Source organism: Microcaecilia unicolor, chromosome 2, assembly GCF_901765095.1.
Source record: "Microcaecilia unicolor chromosome 2, aMicUni1.1, whole genome shotgun sequence".
In the NCBI taxonomy this organism is placed as follows: domain Eukaryota; kingdom Metazoa; phylum Chordata; class Amphibia; order Gymnophiona; family Siphonopidae; genus Microcaecilia; species Microcaecilia unicolor.
Window position 1 is genome coordinate 556,011,221 of NC_044032.1, and position 14,379 is coordinate 556,025,599.

Sequence of the window (14,379 nt, forward strand, 5' to 3'; positions counted from 1 at the left end):
CACACCAAAATCAGCGCAGATTCTATAACAAAGCACATAGCTTAACAGGCTAATGAGCGCTAATAAATGAGCAATGGCACTGATTAGAATTTAGGCACACAAGTTGCTAAGCGTATTCTGTAATGATGTGTGCGAAACTTCTAATGTGTGCAGGCAAAAAGGGGTGTAGTTAAGGATGGGGAAATGGATGTTTTGTGAGCGTTCCAAAATTTACACACATAGTTATAGAATATGGCCCAGTGTGCCTAAATCTACATGCTGAGATTTACGCCATGTGTTCATTGGTGTGAATGAATGCACGTAGATTTAGGAGCTGAAATATCAACTAAGCATATTCAATAATCGGCACCTAAATCTAGCGCTCAAGAAAAAGATCTGGGTGGTGTTGTAGATAAGCTGAAATCTTCTGCTCAGTGTGTAGTGGCGGCCAAAAAAGCAAACAGGATGCTAGGAATTATTAGGAAAGGGATGGTGAATAAGATCAAAAATACTACAATGCCTTTGTATCACTCCATGGTGCATCCGCACCTTGAGTATTACGTTCAGTTCTGGTCGCCGTATCTCAAAAAAGATAGCGGAATTAGAAAAGGTTCAAAGAAGAGTGACCAAAATGATAAAGGAGATGGAACTCCTCTTGTATGAGGAAAGGCTAAAGAGGTTAGGGCTCTTCAGCTTGGAAAAGAGACGGATGAGGGAGATATGATTGAGGTCTACAAATCTTGAGTGGTGTAGAACGAGTAGAAGTAAATCGATATTTTACTCGTTCCAAAAGTACAAAGACTAGGGGACAATCAATGAAGTTATATGGAAATACTTTTAAAACAAATAGGAGGAAACATTCTTTCACTCAACAAATGCTTAAGCTCTGGAATTCTTTGCCAGAGGATATGGTAACAGCAGTTAATGTATCTGGGTTTAAAAAAGATTTGGACAAATTCCTGGAGAAAAAGTCCATAGTCTGCTATTGAGACAGACATGGGAAGCAAATGATTGCCCTGGGATTTGTAGTACTACTACTACTACTAACTAGCATTTCTAAAGCGCTACTAGGGTTACGCAGCGCTGTACAATTTAGACATAGAAGGACGGTCCCTGCTCAAAGAGCTTACAATCTAAAAGACAAGAGAACAATCTAAAGACAAGTGAACAATCTAGAGGACGAGTGAACAGTTAATCTGATAGAGTGGATAGATAGGGGCATTCTGTCTATCTAGAGCGGTTAGGCGCCGAAGGCAGCATAGAAGAGGTGAGTTTTAAGCAGAGATTTGAAGATGGGTAGGGAGGGGGCATGGCGTATGGGTAAAGGAAGATTGTTCCAGGCATAGGGTGAAGCAAGGCAGAATGAGCGGAGCCTGGAGTAGTATGGAGCAGGGGCGTAGCTATGGGGGGCCACGGGGGCCTAGGCCCCAGCAAATTATGTCTAGGCCCCTGGTTTGGCTGCCGGGGGTTCCCAACCCCCGCCAGCCGAAGCCTTCTTCAGTGCTGTCTCCAGTGCAGCCGTGTTCCTGACCTGCTCTTCTTGCTCCTCCTGTCCTGTGCACGCTGACAGTCATTTACGTGAAACTGAGAAGGAGCGTCAGCGTGCGCAGGACAGAATGTAGCTGCGCCGGAGATGGCGCTGAAGAAGGCTTCGGCTGGCGGGGGTTGGAGATCCCTGCCAGCAAAGATATTTGTGAGGTAAGGGGGGTGCAAAGAGGTGAGAGGCAGTGGCAGGGGGGAGGTGAAGCGAAGCGAGGCATGGCAGTGGGGGGTGGCAGTGGGGCAGCACTCAAAATGTGCCCCCAACCTCGGGCTCTGGCCCCCTCCCACCGTAAGGTCTGGCTACGCCCCTGGTATGGAGTATTGCCAGGATTTGGGTTTCTGCCAGGTACTTGTGACCTGGCTTGGCCACTGTTTGGAAAACAGGATACTGGGCTAGATGGACCATTGGTCTGACCCAGTATGGCTACTCTTATGTTCTTGTGTTATGAATACACTTAGTCAGCACTGATTTCAGCACTGAATTTTTAGATGCCATATATAGAATCTCCTCCTTTGGGCCAAATTCTATAAGTAGCACCTAAAAATCAGCACTGAAAATTTAACACGCTTAGCACAATTCTGTATAGAATCGAGCTTAGCACCTAACTGCACCTAACTGTAGATGCCAGCAATTAGGTGCGATTCTATATGTACTTGCATAAAATTTAGGAACGCCCAAAAAATGCCCCTACCTGCACCCCCAAATAGTTATGCGTTAGGATTTACGTACAGATCATTATAGAATAGATATGTGCGTAAATCCTAATTAGGGCCAATTAGTGCTGATAATTGGCTGTTATCACCAGTTATCAGTGCTGACTGGCTTGTTATTCAATTAAGTTATGTGCATTAAATTGTCACGTGCCAAATTTAACACACAACTCTAGCCACCATATGTTGAATTTGGCCATGTGTGCTGACTGTGAATATTCAGCAGGAGATAACTGGCTATTTCCCGCTGAATATTCGTGGATAGCTGGTTAAGTGCTATTTAACCAGCCAGGAGCCATTCCTGGCCTGTTAAATAGCGCTGAATATCAGCCGGTACATCTGTAGATGTTTCAGTCTCTTCTTGTGGTTTAAAATGTAGGCCCTACACCAACATAGAGCATGTAGCATAAATAATAATATTGTTCTATCTTATTTTAGGTAAAATTCTTGGTGCTGGTGCTTTTGGGAAAGTTATGGAGGCTACTGCATATGGTCTTCAAAAATCAGACTCTCCTCTAACAGTAGCAGTTAAAATGCTCAAAAGTAAGTTGTTCATCTGTATTTAAATATTTTATGTATTCTGTTCCACACCACTTGCTGTATAAAACTTTATATCTTAATTTCAGCGAGTGCCCATGCAACTGAAAGAGAAGCCCTCATGTCTGAACTTAAGGTGTTGAGTTACCTCGGACACCATATGAACATTGTGAATCTTCTTGGAGCCTGCACCATTGGAGGTAAAAATTTGAAAAATCTTACTCTTTATTACTCTTTTGTTAAAATTTAAAGCAAACTGATGCTGATTTTAAGCTAGCTTTGAAGAGAAGAGAAGGCTTATGAGATCACTATGTTTATATGTGTTGTATTTATATAAAATACAAACAATTTGATCTCTTGCATTAAATCCTACAATAATTTATAAGAACCTTCAAAAACATAGGGGTCCTTTTACTAAGGTGCGCTGAAAAATGGCCTGCGGTACTGTAGGCATGGGTTTTGAGTGTGTGCTGATCTATTTTTCAGTGCGCCTCTGAAAAAGGCCTTTTAAATTTTTGCCAAAAATGGATGTGCAGCAAAAATTGCCATGCATCCATTTTGGATCTGCGACCTTACTGCCATTCATTGACCTAGTGGTAAAGTCTCATGTGTTAACCCGGCGGTAATGACCTATGCGCGCCAAATGCCACTTGGCGTGCATCCGATACACACGTCCGAAAATAAAAATTATTTTTCAGCTGCATGTGGTTACCACAAGAGCCACACGGTAGCCGGGTGGTAACTGTTTTGGCGTGCATTGGGCATGCGTAGATGCTTATGCAGCTTAGTAAAAGGGCCCCCTAGGTAAAGGAAAAGAATGTTCAAGTTGGAATGCCCATCATTTCCCAATTACTTTACAAAAGAATCTGGAGCCTTTGTAAAATAAGTATAAAGATATGCAAGAGTACTTTTATATTTGCAGGCATGCACAACTATAAAAAAAAGCCGAAAAGCAGCTTCATTTGGGAGTGTTACTTTGCAAGGTACATGTACAAGAGAGAACCAAGCATCCAAGTTCTAATCCTCAAATTTTAGCTTTTTGTGGTGATGTTTAAGGCCAGAGTGATAAGCAGAATCTCCTTGTTCTTCACTTGTACCTTGAAACCCCAAGTCCAGATGAGCTTAGCTCACACACATGCGTGATTTGGAAGTCATGTAATGCAGGTGGAGACAATTATTTGAAATATCCATGTATTCCATGTATAAAATGAAAAGTACACATGTTTTAAATGTTCACCCACAATATTCACAGGACATACCCCTGTGAAATCTGGGCATGTTGCAAATATTCATGTGGAAATAATAGCTTTTCTAAAACTACCTTTTTACACATGCAAATGCAGCCTAACCCTTCTGGAATGACCTCCTAAATGTATTTAATTCAGTCTCAAACTTCTGTCCCAATTTCGGAAACATACCAGGGGCACTATACTGTTCTCTTGGTGCATGAGAAGAGCAGCCAGGAAGCGTCAGCCCACAAGTTACGAAAAAGCCATGCTAACAAGCTATTTAGGGTTGGCAGCCAAGGGACAGGCTTCCCTTGTTCAGTTAATTTATCTGACAGTGGCAGGGGAGCCATTGCAGGGGAAAGAGATATGCTGCAGAAGAGGGGTATAAAATGGGACAGACAGTGCAGGAATGAGGCAGATGCTGCTGGAGAACAGTGAAATGGAGAGTTGGTGGAGGCAGAGTAAGAATGGGAAAGGCTTAGGGTGGATGTGGAGATGGAGGAAAAGCAGGAGGAAATGGATGAGATGAGACAAAAACAAAGACTGAAAGGATAGAAGAGCAGAAAAGTAAATGAGAGAGCTGCAAGATGAGCAAAACTACAGAGGAATAAGAAGACCATCCACCACTTGCCCTGACCTAATGTACATCAGTGGATCATGCCAGGAAAGCACAAATCTGAAGCTTTCAATGCAGTTTATTTGCCATTGTCATGTCCATCAGCTTTTACTTTACTTGTTGGAAAATTGCACATTTAACTGTGTTTTGTGCCATTATATTGACATTTTATTGATACAAGTTAATTTAACATAGATTAGAGAGTTGAAGCCCCATCTGGAGGAATATCAAGTCTTTACAAATCTGTGTAACCCACTTACACCTGGTGTGATCACATTTTACATTATGAAATTTAAGGGCTCAATTTTGAAAAAGAAAAATGTCCAAAAAGTGGCATTTGGATGTTTTATTTGCCAAAACATCCAAATCACTATTTTTTAAACACACGTTAAAGGTGTTTTTCTATGCAGTTAATCTAAATCACAAGGGGACACATCTAGGGCATAGTGGGACAGGATGTGGGCATTCCCAAAACGTGGACATTTTTCTGCCGTAATGGAACAAAATAAAAATGTCCAAGGATACAATTTAGATGTTTTGGTCTAGACCTGTTTTTATTCATAGCTAAATCAGAAAAAGGTGCCCTAAATGTTCCCTTACTCCCCCAGTGGTCACTGACCGTCTTTCACCCCTCACGCCCCATTCCAGGCTCTGACAGTATTAGATGTTATGGCCAGCCCTATTAGAGCAGCAAGCAGGTCCCTGGAGTAGCCTAGTGGTCAGTGCAGTGCACTGAAGAGAGGGGGACCCACTTGTGGTGGAAAGTGTTAGCCCTCCAAAACCCACCAAAAATCTACTGTACCCACATATAGGTGACACTTGCAGCCATAAGGGCTATTGTAGTAGTTTACAGTTGGGTACAATAGGTTTTTGGTGGGTTTTGGAGGACTTCTTATACAATATAAGGGGGTAACGGTAAGATGTGTACCTGGGACCTTTTATGTGAAATCCACTGCAGTGCCCTCTAGGGTGCCCCAATGCTCTGCTGGGATGTCTACGTGGCTAGTCTACTAATAATGCTGGCTCCTCCTACATCCCAATGGCTAGATGTTGTGCGTTTTTTACTTGGACAGGTTTTTTTTTTAATGGTCCAAAAAGATAGATACACGGAGTACCACAATGCTCAGCAAATGGCTATTTTGAAAAAAAAAAAGAGCCATTTTCTTTTGAAAAGGGCTATGTTTGCTCCTGGAATTTTGGATGTTTTCCACAAAAAAATCCAAAGTCAGATTTAAACATCATATTAGAAATGCCTCTCTTAATTTTTTTTTTTGTTACATTTGTACCCCGCGCTTTTTCCCACTCATGGCAGGCTCAATGTGGCAGGCAATGGAGGGTTAAGTGACTTGCCCAGAGTCAGAAGGAGCTGCCTGTGCTGGGAATCAAACTCAGTTCCTCAGTTCCCCAGGAACTAAGTCCACCACCCTAACCATTAGGCCACTCCTCCACTCCTTTACTTACTCCTCCACTCCACTACTTATTAAAGCATGTAATTATGCTTTAATAAGTAATTTGCATTGTTTTTGTATTAGTAAGATAATGTATTAATTACTATGATCTATTTTATTTGATTATATAACACAAATTGAGTGTGGGTTTTACTTCTAAAAAAGGAGTTACTCAAACCAAGATCTACGCTGATGTTTCCAACTGTGGTCACTCCATCTCAAAAAATGGTAATGCAGACCTAGAAAGAGTGCAGAGAAGGCAACAAAATTGATAAAGGGAGTATAACTGCTTCCTTATGAAGAAAAGTGAAATAGGGCAGCTTGGAGAAGAGACAACTGAGAAGGAATGTGACAGAGGTCTATAAAACCATGGGTGATTTAGAACAAGGGGCAATCTATAAATGTAGGCATCACAATGATGTATGCTGAGTTCAGATGACATCTGGTAAAACCTAAGCTGTGAATAAGTGTGAAGTGATCCATGTGGGAAAGAGGAACCCGAACTATAGTTACGTGATGCAAGGTTCCACATTAGGAGTCACTGACCAGGAAAGGGCTCTAGGTGTCATCGTTGATAACATGTTGAAACCCTCTGCTCAGTGTGCAGCGGCAGCGATTAAGAAAGCAAATGGAATATTAAGTATTATTAGGAAAGGAATGGAAAACTAAAAATGAGGAAGTTATAATGCCTTTGTATCACTCCAAGGTGCGACTTCATTGCAAATACTGTGTGCAATTCTGGTCACCGCATCTCCAAAAAGATATAGTGGAATTAGGAAAGGTACAGAGAAGGGCAACGATAAAGGGGATGGGACGACTTCCCTAAAGTGCCTAGGGCTCTTCAGCTTGGAGAAAAGATCACTGAGGGGAGATATGATAAAGGTCTATAAAATAAAGAGTGGAGTGGAATGGGTAGATATGAATTGCTTGTTTACTCTTTCCAAAAATACTAGGACTAGGGGGCACACAATGAAGCTACAAAGTAATACATTTAAAACAAATCAGAGAAAATATGTCTTCACTCAACTTGTGATTAAACTCTGGAATTCTTTGCCAGAGAATGTAGTAAAAGCAGTTAAGTTAGTGGAGTTTAAAAAAAAGGTTTGGATAACTTCCTGAAATAAAAGTCCATTAGCCATTATTAAAATGAACATGGGGAAAATCCACTGCTTATGTCTAGGATAAGCAGCTTAAAATGTATTATACTGTTTTGGGATCTTGCCAGGTACTTGTAACCTGGATTGGCCACTGTTGGAAACAGGATGCTGGGCTTGATGGACCTTCGGTCTGGCCCGGTATGGCAACACTTTTGTAAGCTATTATAGAATACAAGCGTAAAGCCTCATTGGTGTGCCAAACTTAGACACTGTAACCAGGCGCCTCTCTTGTGCAGCCAAGGATAGAACAATCTCCTCCAGCCACAGGCTCCCGGCACAATGAAGAAATAGATGTCCACCAGTAACTTCAATCTTAAGGACTTTTATTCCATGCAGGTTTCTAGTACACAGTTCCAACAGCAGCATAGCACATACCAGGATTCAATACAGGCTTGCAGGCTTCAGTCTGGGCTCTTTATCCAGTGCACAATAAACAGTAATTCAATCTTAAGACAAACAGTTCTTTCAGTTCATCATCACAGTTCAGTCACCAAGCAGCATTTTCTACCTTCTATCCTCTTTACCTTCAGGAGAGTTCAATATTTTAGGGACCCCTTCTACCCAAGGGTTTTCCCCTGCATCAGCTTCACAGTGAATTCAATACTTTTGAGACTTCCTCTCACCCAAGGAATTTCAGCCTGCTTCAGTACTTTAGGGACCTCCCTGCCCAAGGGTTTTCAGCCTGCAACGGCTTCTCTCCTTCTGCTTCTCTCTCCTGAACTGAACTGAACTCCACTCCACTGCTGGGACTCCTTCCCACCTGCCTAATCAATCCCTGGCTTCAGCTACCACCACCAATCATTCTCCTTCCATTAGCTTCCCCACACCCATACCAGCTGAGTTGAGCATTAAACTAATGAGACCAATGATGAGCTCCTGCATACAGGGTTTCCTAACTCTCTTTCCACCTAGTGGCAGCCACTCTACACAACCTGCCAGCCTACACCCCTGTCTTCCCCGATTGCAGCTAGGAGTCCAGTCTGGGTTCTTCATCTCACCCTCTGGCTCCTTGCCTGCAATGCCTTCTGGGACTTGTATTTCAGACTGAAACTGCCTTAACCCAACTATCCTGGAGGTGACTTTATCACAACACACACACTTTTGCTAAGTCAGTGACTGGTGTAGGTGTGCATCATGCAATTTAGCATTCTATAAGTTGCATACATCGCTTGGTGACACATTCACAGCCCACCCATGCTCTGCCCCTGTGTTTTCCCCTTACAGTTATGTGCTATGGGACTTACACGCTACCTTATAGAATAGCACATACTGCACTTTAATGCATAAGCACCGATTAAGGTGCCATGTACATGCACATGATGATCTAACTTCATGCGCCTAGTTAAAGCATTGTCCTGCAAGTTAATACAGGCAATTATTTAAAATAACATCAGGGATGGGGGTCATGCTACAAATTTAAATGACAGCACATTCAAAGCAAACTCAAGAAAGTGTTTTTCCAACCAGTGCACAATTAAACTGTGGAAATAGTTGCCAAATAATGTGGTGAAGGCTGCTAATGTAGATGGGTTTAAAATGGTTTGAACAAGCTTCTGGAGGACAAGTCCTTTAGCAATCACTTATCAGGTAGATATGAGAGGGGGAACAACTGAGAATGGATCTCCCCATTTGGATCTGCCGGATGCTTCCAGGTGAGCTGGCTGATAAGTTTGGCACATCTTACATCCTTGCGGTTATTGTGAGTATAAACTAAAATGTGTCTTTGTAAAGGTCTTTCTTTCATGATAAGCTTCTAAAGGAAGTAGCTGTCACAGGCTGAACTGTTGTGTTCGGAAACTGAGCATTCCTAAAGGATTAACACCTTGTAGTCCAACCACTCAAATTAATCTTAACTGTGTATTTGATACATTATACTCAAAAGATCTAGCCTGTACTAGTTTTAATTTGGCCTTGAACACAGGGTTTTTTTTTTTAATTTTTTCATTCAGTTCTGCAATGTAATTTATCATCCTGTTAAGAGAAATGAACTGTATTGTAAATAGAACTATGTCAGACAGATCAGAGTTTGAAATCTTTCTGAAATGTTTGGAAATGAATCGCTCCTCTCAGGAAGCGAGAAAAACTAAATAGAGCTGTATAAGTCTGAGACATCCAGTGGAAAACAGCAAACGGATCTTCTTGACTCCTTGTTTGTTTAATCTGTAACAAAATATTATTTCTAAATTGAAAGTTAAATATTATTTTAAATATCGGAGATCCAATAAACATTTTAGCAGATTGTAACTGCAGTGTAAAGCAGAAGTTCAAATTAACCATTAGGTCCTAGTTTAATCATAGTAACACAGTAAGTGGCAGCAGGTAAAGATTTGCTCAACAAGGCACAGCTGCACCCGCCACTCTGTGCAGGTTATAGTTATTCACAGATAAACACATATAGGTAGTTAAATATGATGCAGTCTTAGGACAATCTTTTATAACCAAAAGTATTGCTAACAGTATTTAAAAAGCTCAACATTTGTTTTCCCCTCCCCCTTGAGATGCACAGCATCCTCACTTGTAGCATATGATAATACAGGGATATACAGTACGCACACTTGCTGTTCATCTAAGCACCACCATTTCTCTTAGCCCAGTTAGATGTTACTGTTAAAGACCTTTGCTGTTTTATAACAGGAACAAAAGTTAAGAACTGTGAAATCCTGTTTACATGCATGCAATACATAGGCATGCTTACAATTGCAAGGCTTGTTAATTGAAAGAAGAGTGCCCTATGTTCAGGACAGTACACTGAGAACCACAGAAGCCAAAGTTCAGATCCTACTTCTTTTTTAAAATTTTATTTATAACAACTTAATTTTACAAGTACTAAAATAACTTGCCAGAAATACAGAGAAAATAACACACAAGAATTATTTCAATCAGGTAATTCTATACTCTTCCTTAGACCACAAAATAGGGAAATTGAAAAAAGACAAGGAGATCAATTAAAAAACAGTAAACAAAGAAAACGTGGTATTAACCTGATTATCCCCAGTTATTATTTCAGATCCTACTTCTGTCATTTGTCATCTTCTTGGAAGATAAAGGATGACATTCTAGTAAACTGCATCTACACATGTAAATAGTGGTTTTCATGCATGCACCTACATGCAAATGAGGAGGAGTAGCCTAGTGGTTAGAGCACCAGTCTTGATATCCAGAGGTGGCCAGTTCAAATCCCACTGCTGCTCCTTATGATCTTGGGCAAGTCACTTAACCCTCTAGTGCCTCAGGTACAAAGTTAGATTATGAGCTCTCCAGGAACAGAGAAATACCCCAGTGTACCTGAATGTAACTCACCTTGAGCTACTGAAAAAGATGTGAGCAAAATCTAAATTAAAAAAAAAAAGCAATTACAGAATGCCACTTTTTACACAGCCTAAGACACAGAAATTTAAAGGCAGAATCTGTAGGGTGTTTCTGAGTGCTACTACATCTCTATAATGCCATTATATGCAGGTACCTTCTTTGTCCATAGTGGGCTTATAGTCTAAGGTGTTTTTTATTTGTACCTGGGGCAATGGAGGGTTAAGTGACTTGCCCAGAGTCACAAGGAGCTGCCTGTGCCTGAAGTGGGAATCAAACTCAGTTCCTCAGGACCAAAGTCCACCATCCTAACCACTAGGCCACTCCTCCACTGTTAAGTTAAGTGACTTGCCTAGGGTGACAAGGAGCTGCAGTTGGAATTGAACCCAGTTCCTCAGAATTTCAGCCCACTGTACAAACCGTTAGGCTACTACTCCACTAGAAGTTATATGTGTATTTCCCATGTTATAATGAGAATAAATGTATAGTTCAAAGAATTTCCCTTTGCTTTTGCAGTTCTTCTGATATATTCATAAACTTCTGCAAAGAGCTTCTTGGCCAGGGCTTGAAGTGTGTGGTTGAGCAAGTAATTGTGCTTATTTTTTGATACTTTTCTAGTTGTTAAAATGTAAAAATTAACATTTTGAAGCTTTGCTTCTTAATTTGTTGCACTTATTTGTACACATATAGAAGGTAATTTTATAACCTGGCCTCTCAAATTAGGTACCATAGTGAGTGCAAATTCTATAATGGAACTTAGGTGCACGTAAGATGATATGAGGGGCATTTTCAACATGATGTCTAAATCCAATTGTGGACATTTGACTGAAAACATTCAAAAAAACAAGTGGTGAATATGGCCATTTTTGAACCAGAAAAAGTATTTCCTAAATGCTTTTAGATGTTTTCTGCTCAGTACGTTTTTCTTTTGTGGATAAAGGTGAGCCAGTTGATGTAGTGTATCTAGATTTTCAGAAAGCTTTTGATAAAGTTCCTCATAAGAGACTCCTGAGAAAATGAAAGAGTCATGGGATAGGAGGCAAGGTTCTGGTGTGGATTAGGAATTGGTTATTGGACAGAAAACAGAGAGTAGGGTTAAATGGTCATTTCTGTCAATGGAGGAGGGTGAACAGTGGAGTGCCGCAGGGATCTATACTGGGACCGGTACTATTTAATGTATTTATAAATGATATGGAAATCAGAACGATGAGTGATGTGATCAGATTTGCAGATGACACAAAATTATTTAAGGTTGTTAAAATACATGTGGACTGTAAAAAAATTGCAGGTAGACCTTAGAAAACTGGAAGACTGGGCATCCAAATGGCAAATGACATTTAATATACAAAAATGCAAAGTGATGCACATTGGGAAGAATAATCTGAATCATGGTTACCCGATTCTAGGGTCCACCTTGGGTGTCAGCACCCAAGAAAAGATCTAGGTGTCGTCATAGACAATACACTGAAATCTCCTTGAGTGTTCGATGGCTGCCAAAAAAAAACAGGATGCTAGGAATTATTAGGAGAGAGTTGATAAATAAGACTAAGAATATTATAATGCCTCTATTGCTCCATGGTGTGGCCTCACCTTAAATATTGCATTCAGTTCTGGTTGCTGTATCTCAAAAAAGATATAGCGGAATTAGAAAAGGTTCAAAGAAGAGTGACCAAAATGGTAAAGGGGATGGAACTCCTCTCATATGAGGAAAAGCTAAAGAGGTTAAGGCTCTTCAGCTTGGAAAAGAGACAGCTGAGGGGAGATGTGATTGAGGTCTATGAAATCCTGAGTGATGTAGAATGAGTAGAAGTGAATTGATTATTCTAGGGGAAGCTCAATGAAGTTACATGGAAATACTTTTAAAACAAATAGGAGGGAATAGTTTTTCACTCAATGAATAGTTAAGCTCTGGAGCTCTCTGCTGGAGGATTTAGTAACAGTGGTTAGCATATCTGGGTTTTAAAAAGGTTTGGACAAGTTCCTGGAGGAAAAGTCCATAGTCTGTTATTCAAACAGATATGGGAAAGCCTCTGCTTGCCCTGGGGCTGGTAGCATGGAATGTTGCTACTATTTGGTTTTCTACCAGATACTTCTGGCCTGGATTGGCCATTGTTGGAAAACAGGATACTGGGCTAGATAGACCATTGCTGTGATCCAGTATGGGTATATTTGTGTTCTTTTGTAACCTAGATGTTTAGGGCTAGACATGTTTTAATAATGAATAAGCCTCAAAAAGGTGCCCCAAATGACCACCGGAGGAATTAAGACATGACTCCCCCTTACTTCCCCACTGGTCACTGACTCCTTCCCACCACCTAAAGATGTAAAAGAAACAGTACATGCCAGGCTGTATAACAACTTTAGGTGTTATGACCAGTCCTATTAATGCAGCAATCTACTCCCTGGAGTAGCTTAGTGGTTGGTGCAGTGCACTGTAGAAAAAGGGACCCAGGCCCATAACCCACTTGTGGTACAAAGTGTGAGCCCTCCAAAACCCACCAAAAACCTACTGTACCCACATATAAGGTGACACTTGTAGGCATAAGGGTTATGTAGTGGTGTACTGTTGTATACAGTAGTTTTTTGGTGGGTTTTAGAGGGCTCATCATACAATATAAGAAGTTAACAGTGAGATATGTACCTGGGACCTTTTATGTGAATTCCATTGTAGTGCCCCCTAGGGTGCTCCACTGCTTTGCTGGGATGTCTGTGTGACCGGTCTACTATGAATGCTGGCTGCTCCTTCATCCCAATGGCTTTATTTTGTGTGTTTTTCTCTTGGATGGGGTTTTATTTTCTGAAAATGGTAAAAAAAAAAAAATAGACACATTGAACACAACAATATCTAGCAAATGGCCATTTTAGAAAAAATACAATAGATGTTTTTTTAGGTTCAAAAATAGCCATGTTCGCTACTGAATTTAAATGACCATGTTCGCTACTGGATTTTTGGACATTTTCAACAAAATTTCCAAAGTCTGATTTAGATGTCATATGAAAATGCCCCTGTTTATCTCCCATTCCATCAGGTACTCCTTTAAATTGTACTCTCATTCCAGCAGAGATTTAACATACCTGAATGCTTATCATTACTAAACCATGCTGAATATGTCCTAATACTGTTTTTATTTTCAGGTCCTACCTTAGTTATCACAGAATACTGCTGCTACGGGGATCTTCTGAACTATTTGAGGAGAAAACGTGATGCATTTATTTGCCCAAAGTTTGAGGATCATGTGGAACTGGCACTTTACAAGAACCTTCTATATTCAAAAGAGTTTGTCTGGTAAGAACTATATATCGGGCTCCTAAATTTAAGTTTTAAATGATAAATGCTGATATAAAATCTCTGATGAAATAGAGGTGTTTATTGGAAAACCCTACATTCCTTAATACTATCATCACTCTACCCCTGCCTGCCTTGGATTCTATACTGTTGTTGTGACTTTCCCATGCTTATGATTCTTCCTCCAAAATGGTACCCAGCAGCTGTAGCTGCACTTCAAAAACCCCATTAAACACTAATTTTTTCTGCTGTCAAAGTACCCATAATTAGCTTGAAAATAAACACCTAAATTTACCATTTATGAAAGCCAAAAATTAGAAGCTCTAATTACATCAATTGCTTAAAAGATGTCAACAGAAAAGACCATTGGTATAAAAGTGGAAAAGGATGCTGACTTGGAAAGAAATCTATAACCCCCACATTCTATGACCAGATGCTCAAAATCAAACCAGTGTGAAGCAGAGGTCGACGAAATGATGAACCAACTCAGGAGATGTTGCTTGAAAATCCATTTATTCAAAGCACAAGGATGTAATGTTACCTCTGCTTCAGTAGTTTGTTGACTTTC

At 40.5% G+C, this 14,379-nt stretch overlaps 1 protein-coding gene across 2 annotated transcripts in view; it reads left to right on the top strand.

Moving 5' to 3' along the window:
- The window catches only part of KIT (KIT proto-oncogene, receptor tyrosine kinase), a 146,284-nt gene that overhangs the window by 105,640 nt on the left and 26,265 nt on the right, over nucleotides 1-14,379 (top strand). For both annotated transcript variants that reach the window (XM_030191394.1, XM_030191393.1), the window contains exons 10-12: nucleotides 2,671-2,775; nucleotides 2,859-2,969; nucleotides 13,661-13,811. In XM_030191394.1, the coding sequence (XP_030047254.1) occupies nucleotides 2,671-2,775; nucleotides 2,859-2,969; nucleotides 13,661-13,811 (367 nt within the window). The remainder of the gene's footprint in view (nucleotides 1-2,670; nucleotides 2,776-2,858; nucleotides 2,970-13,660; nucleotides 13,812-14,379) is intronic.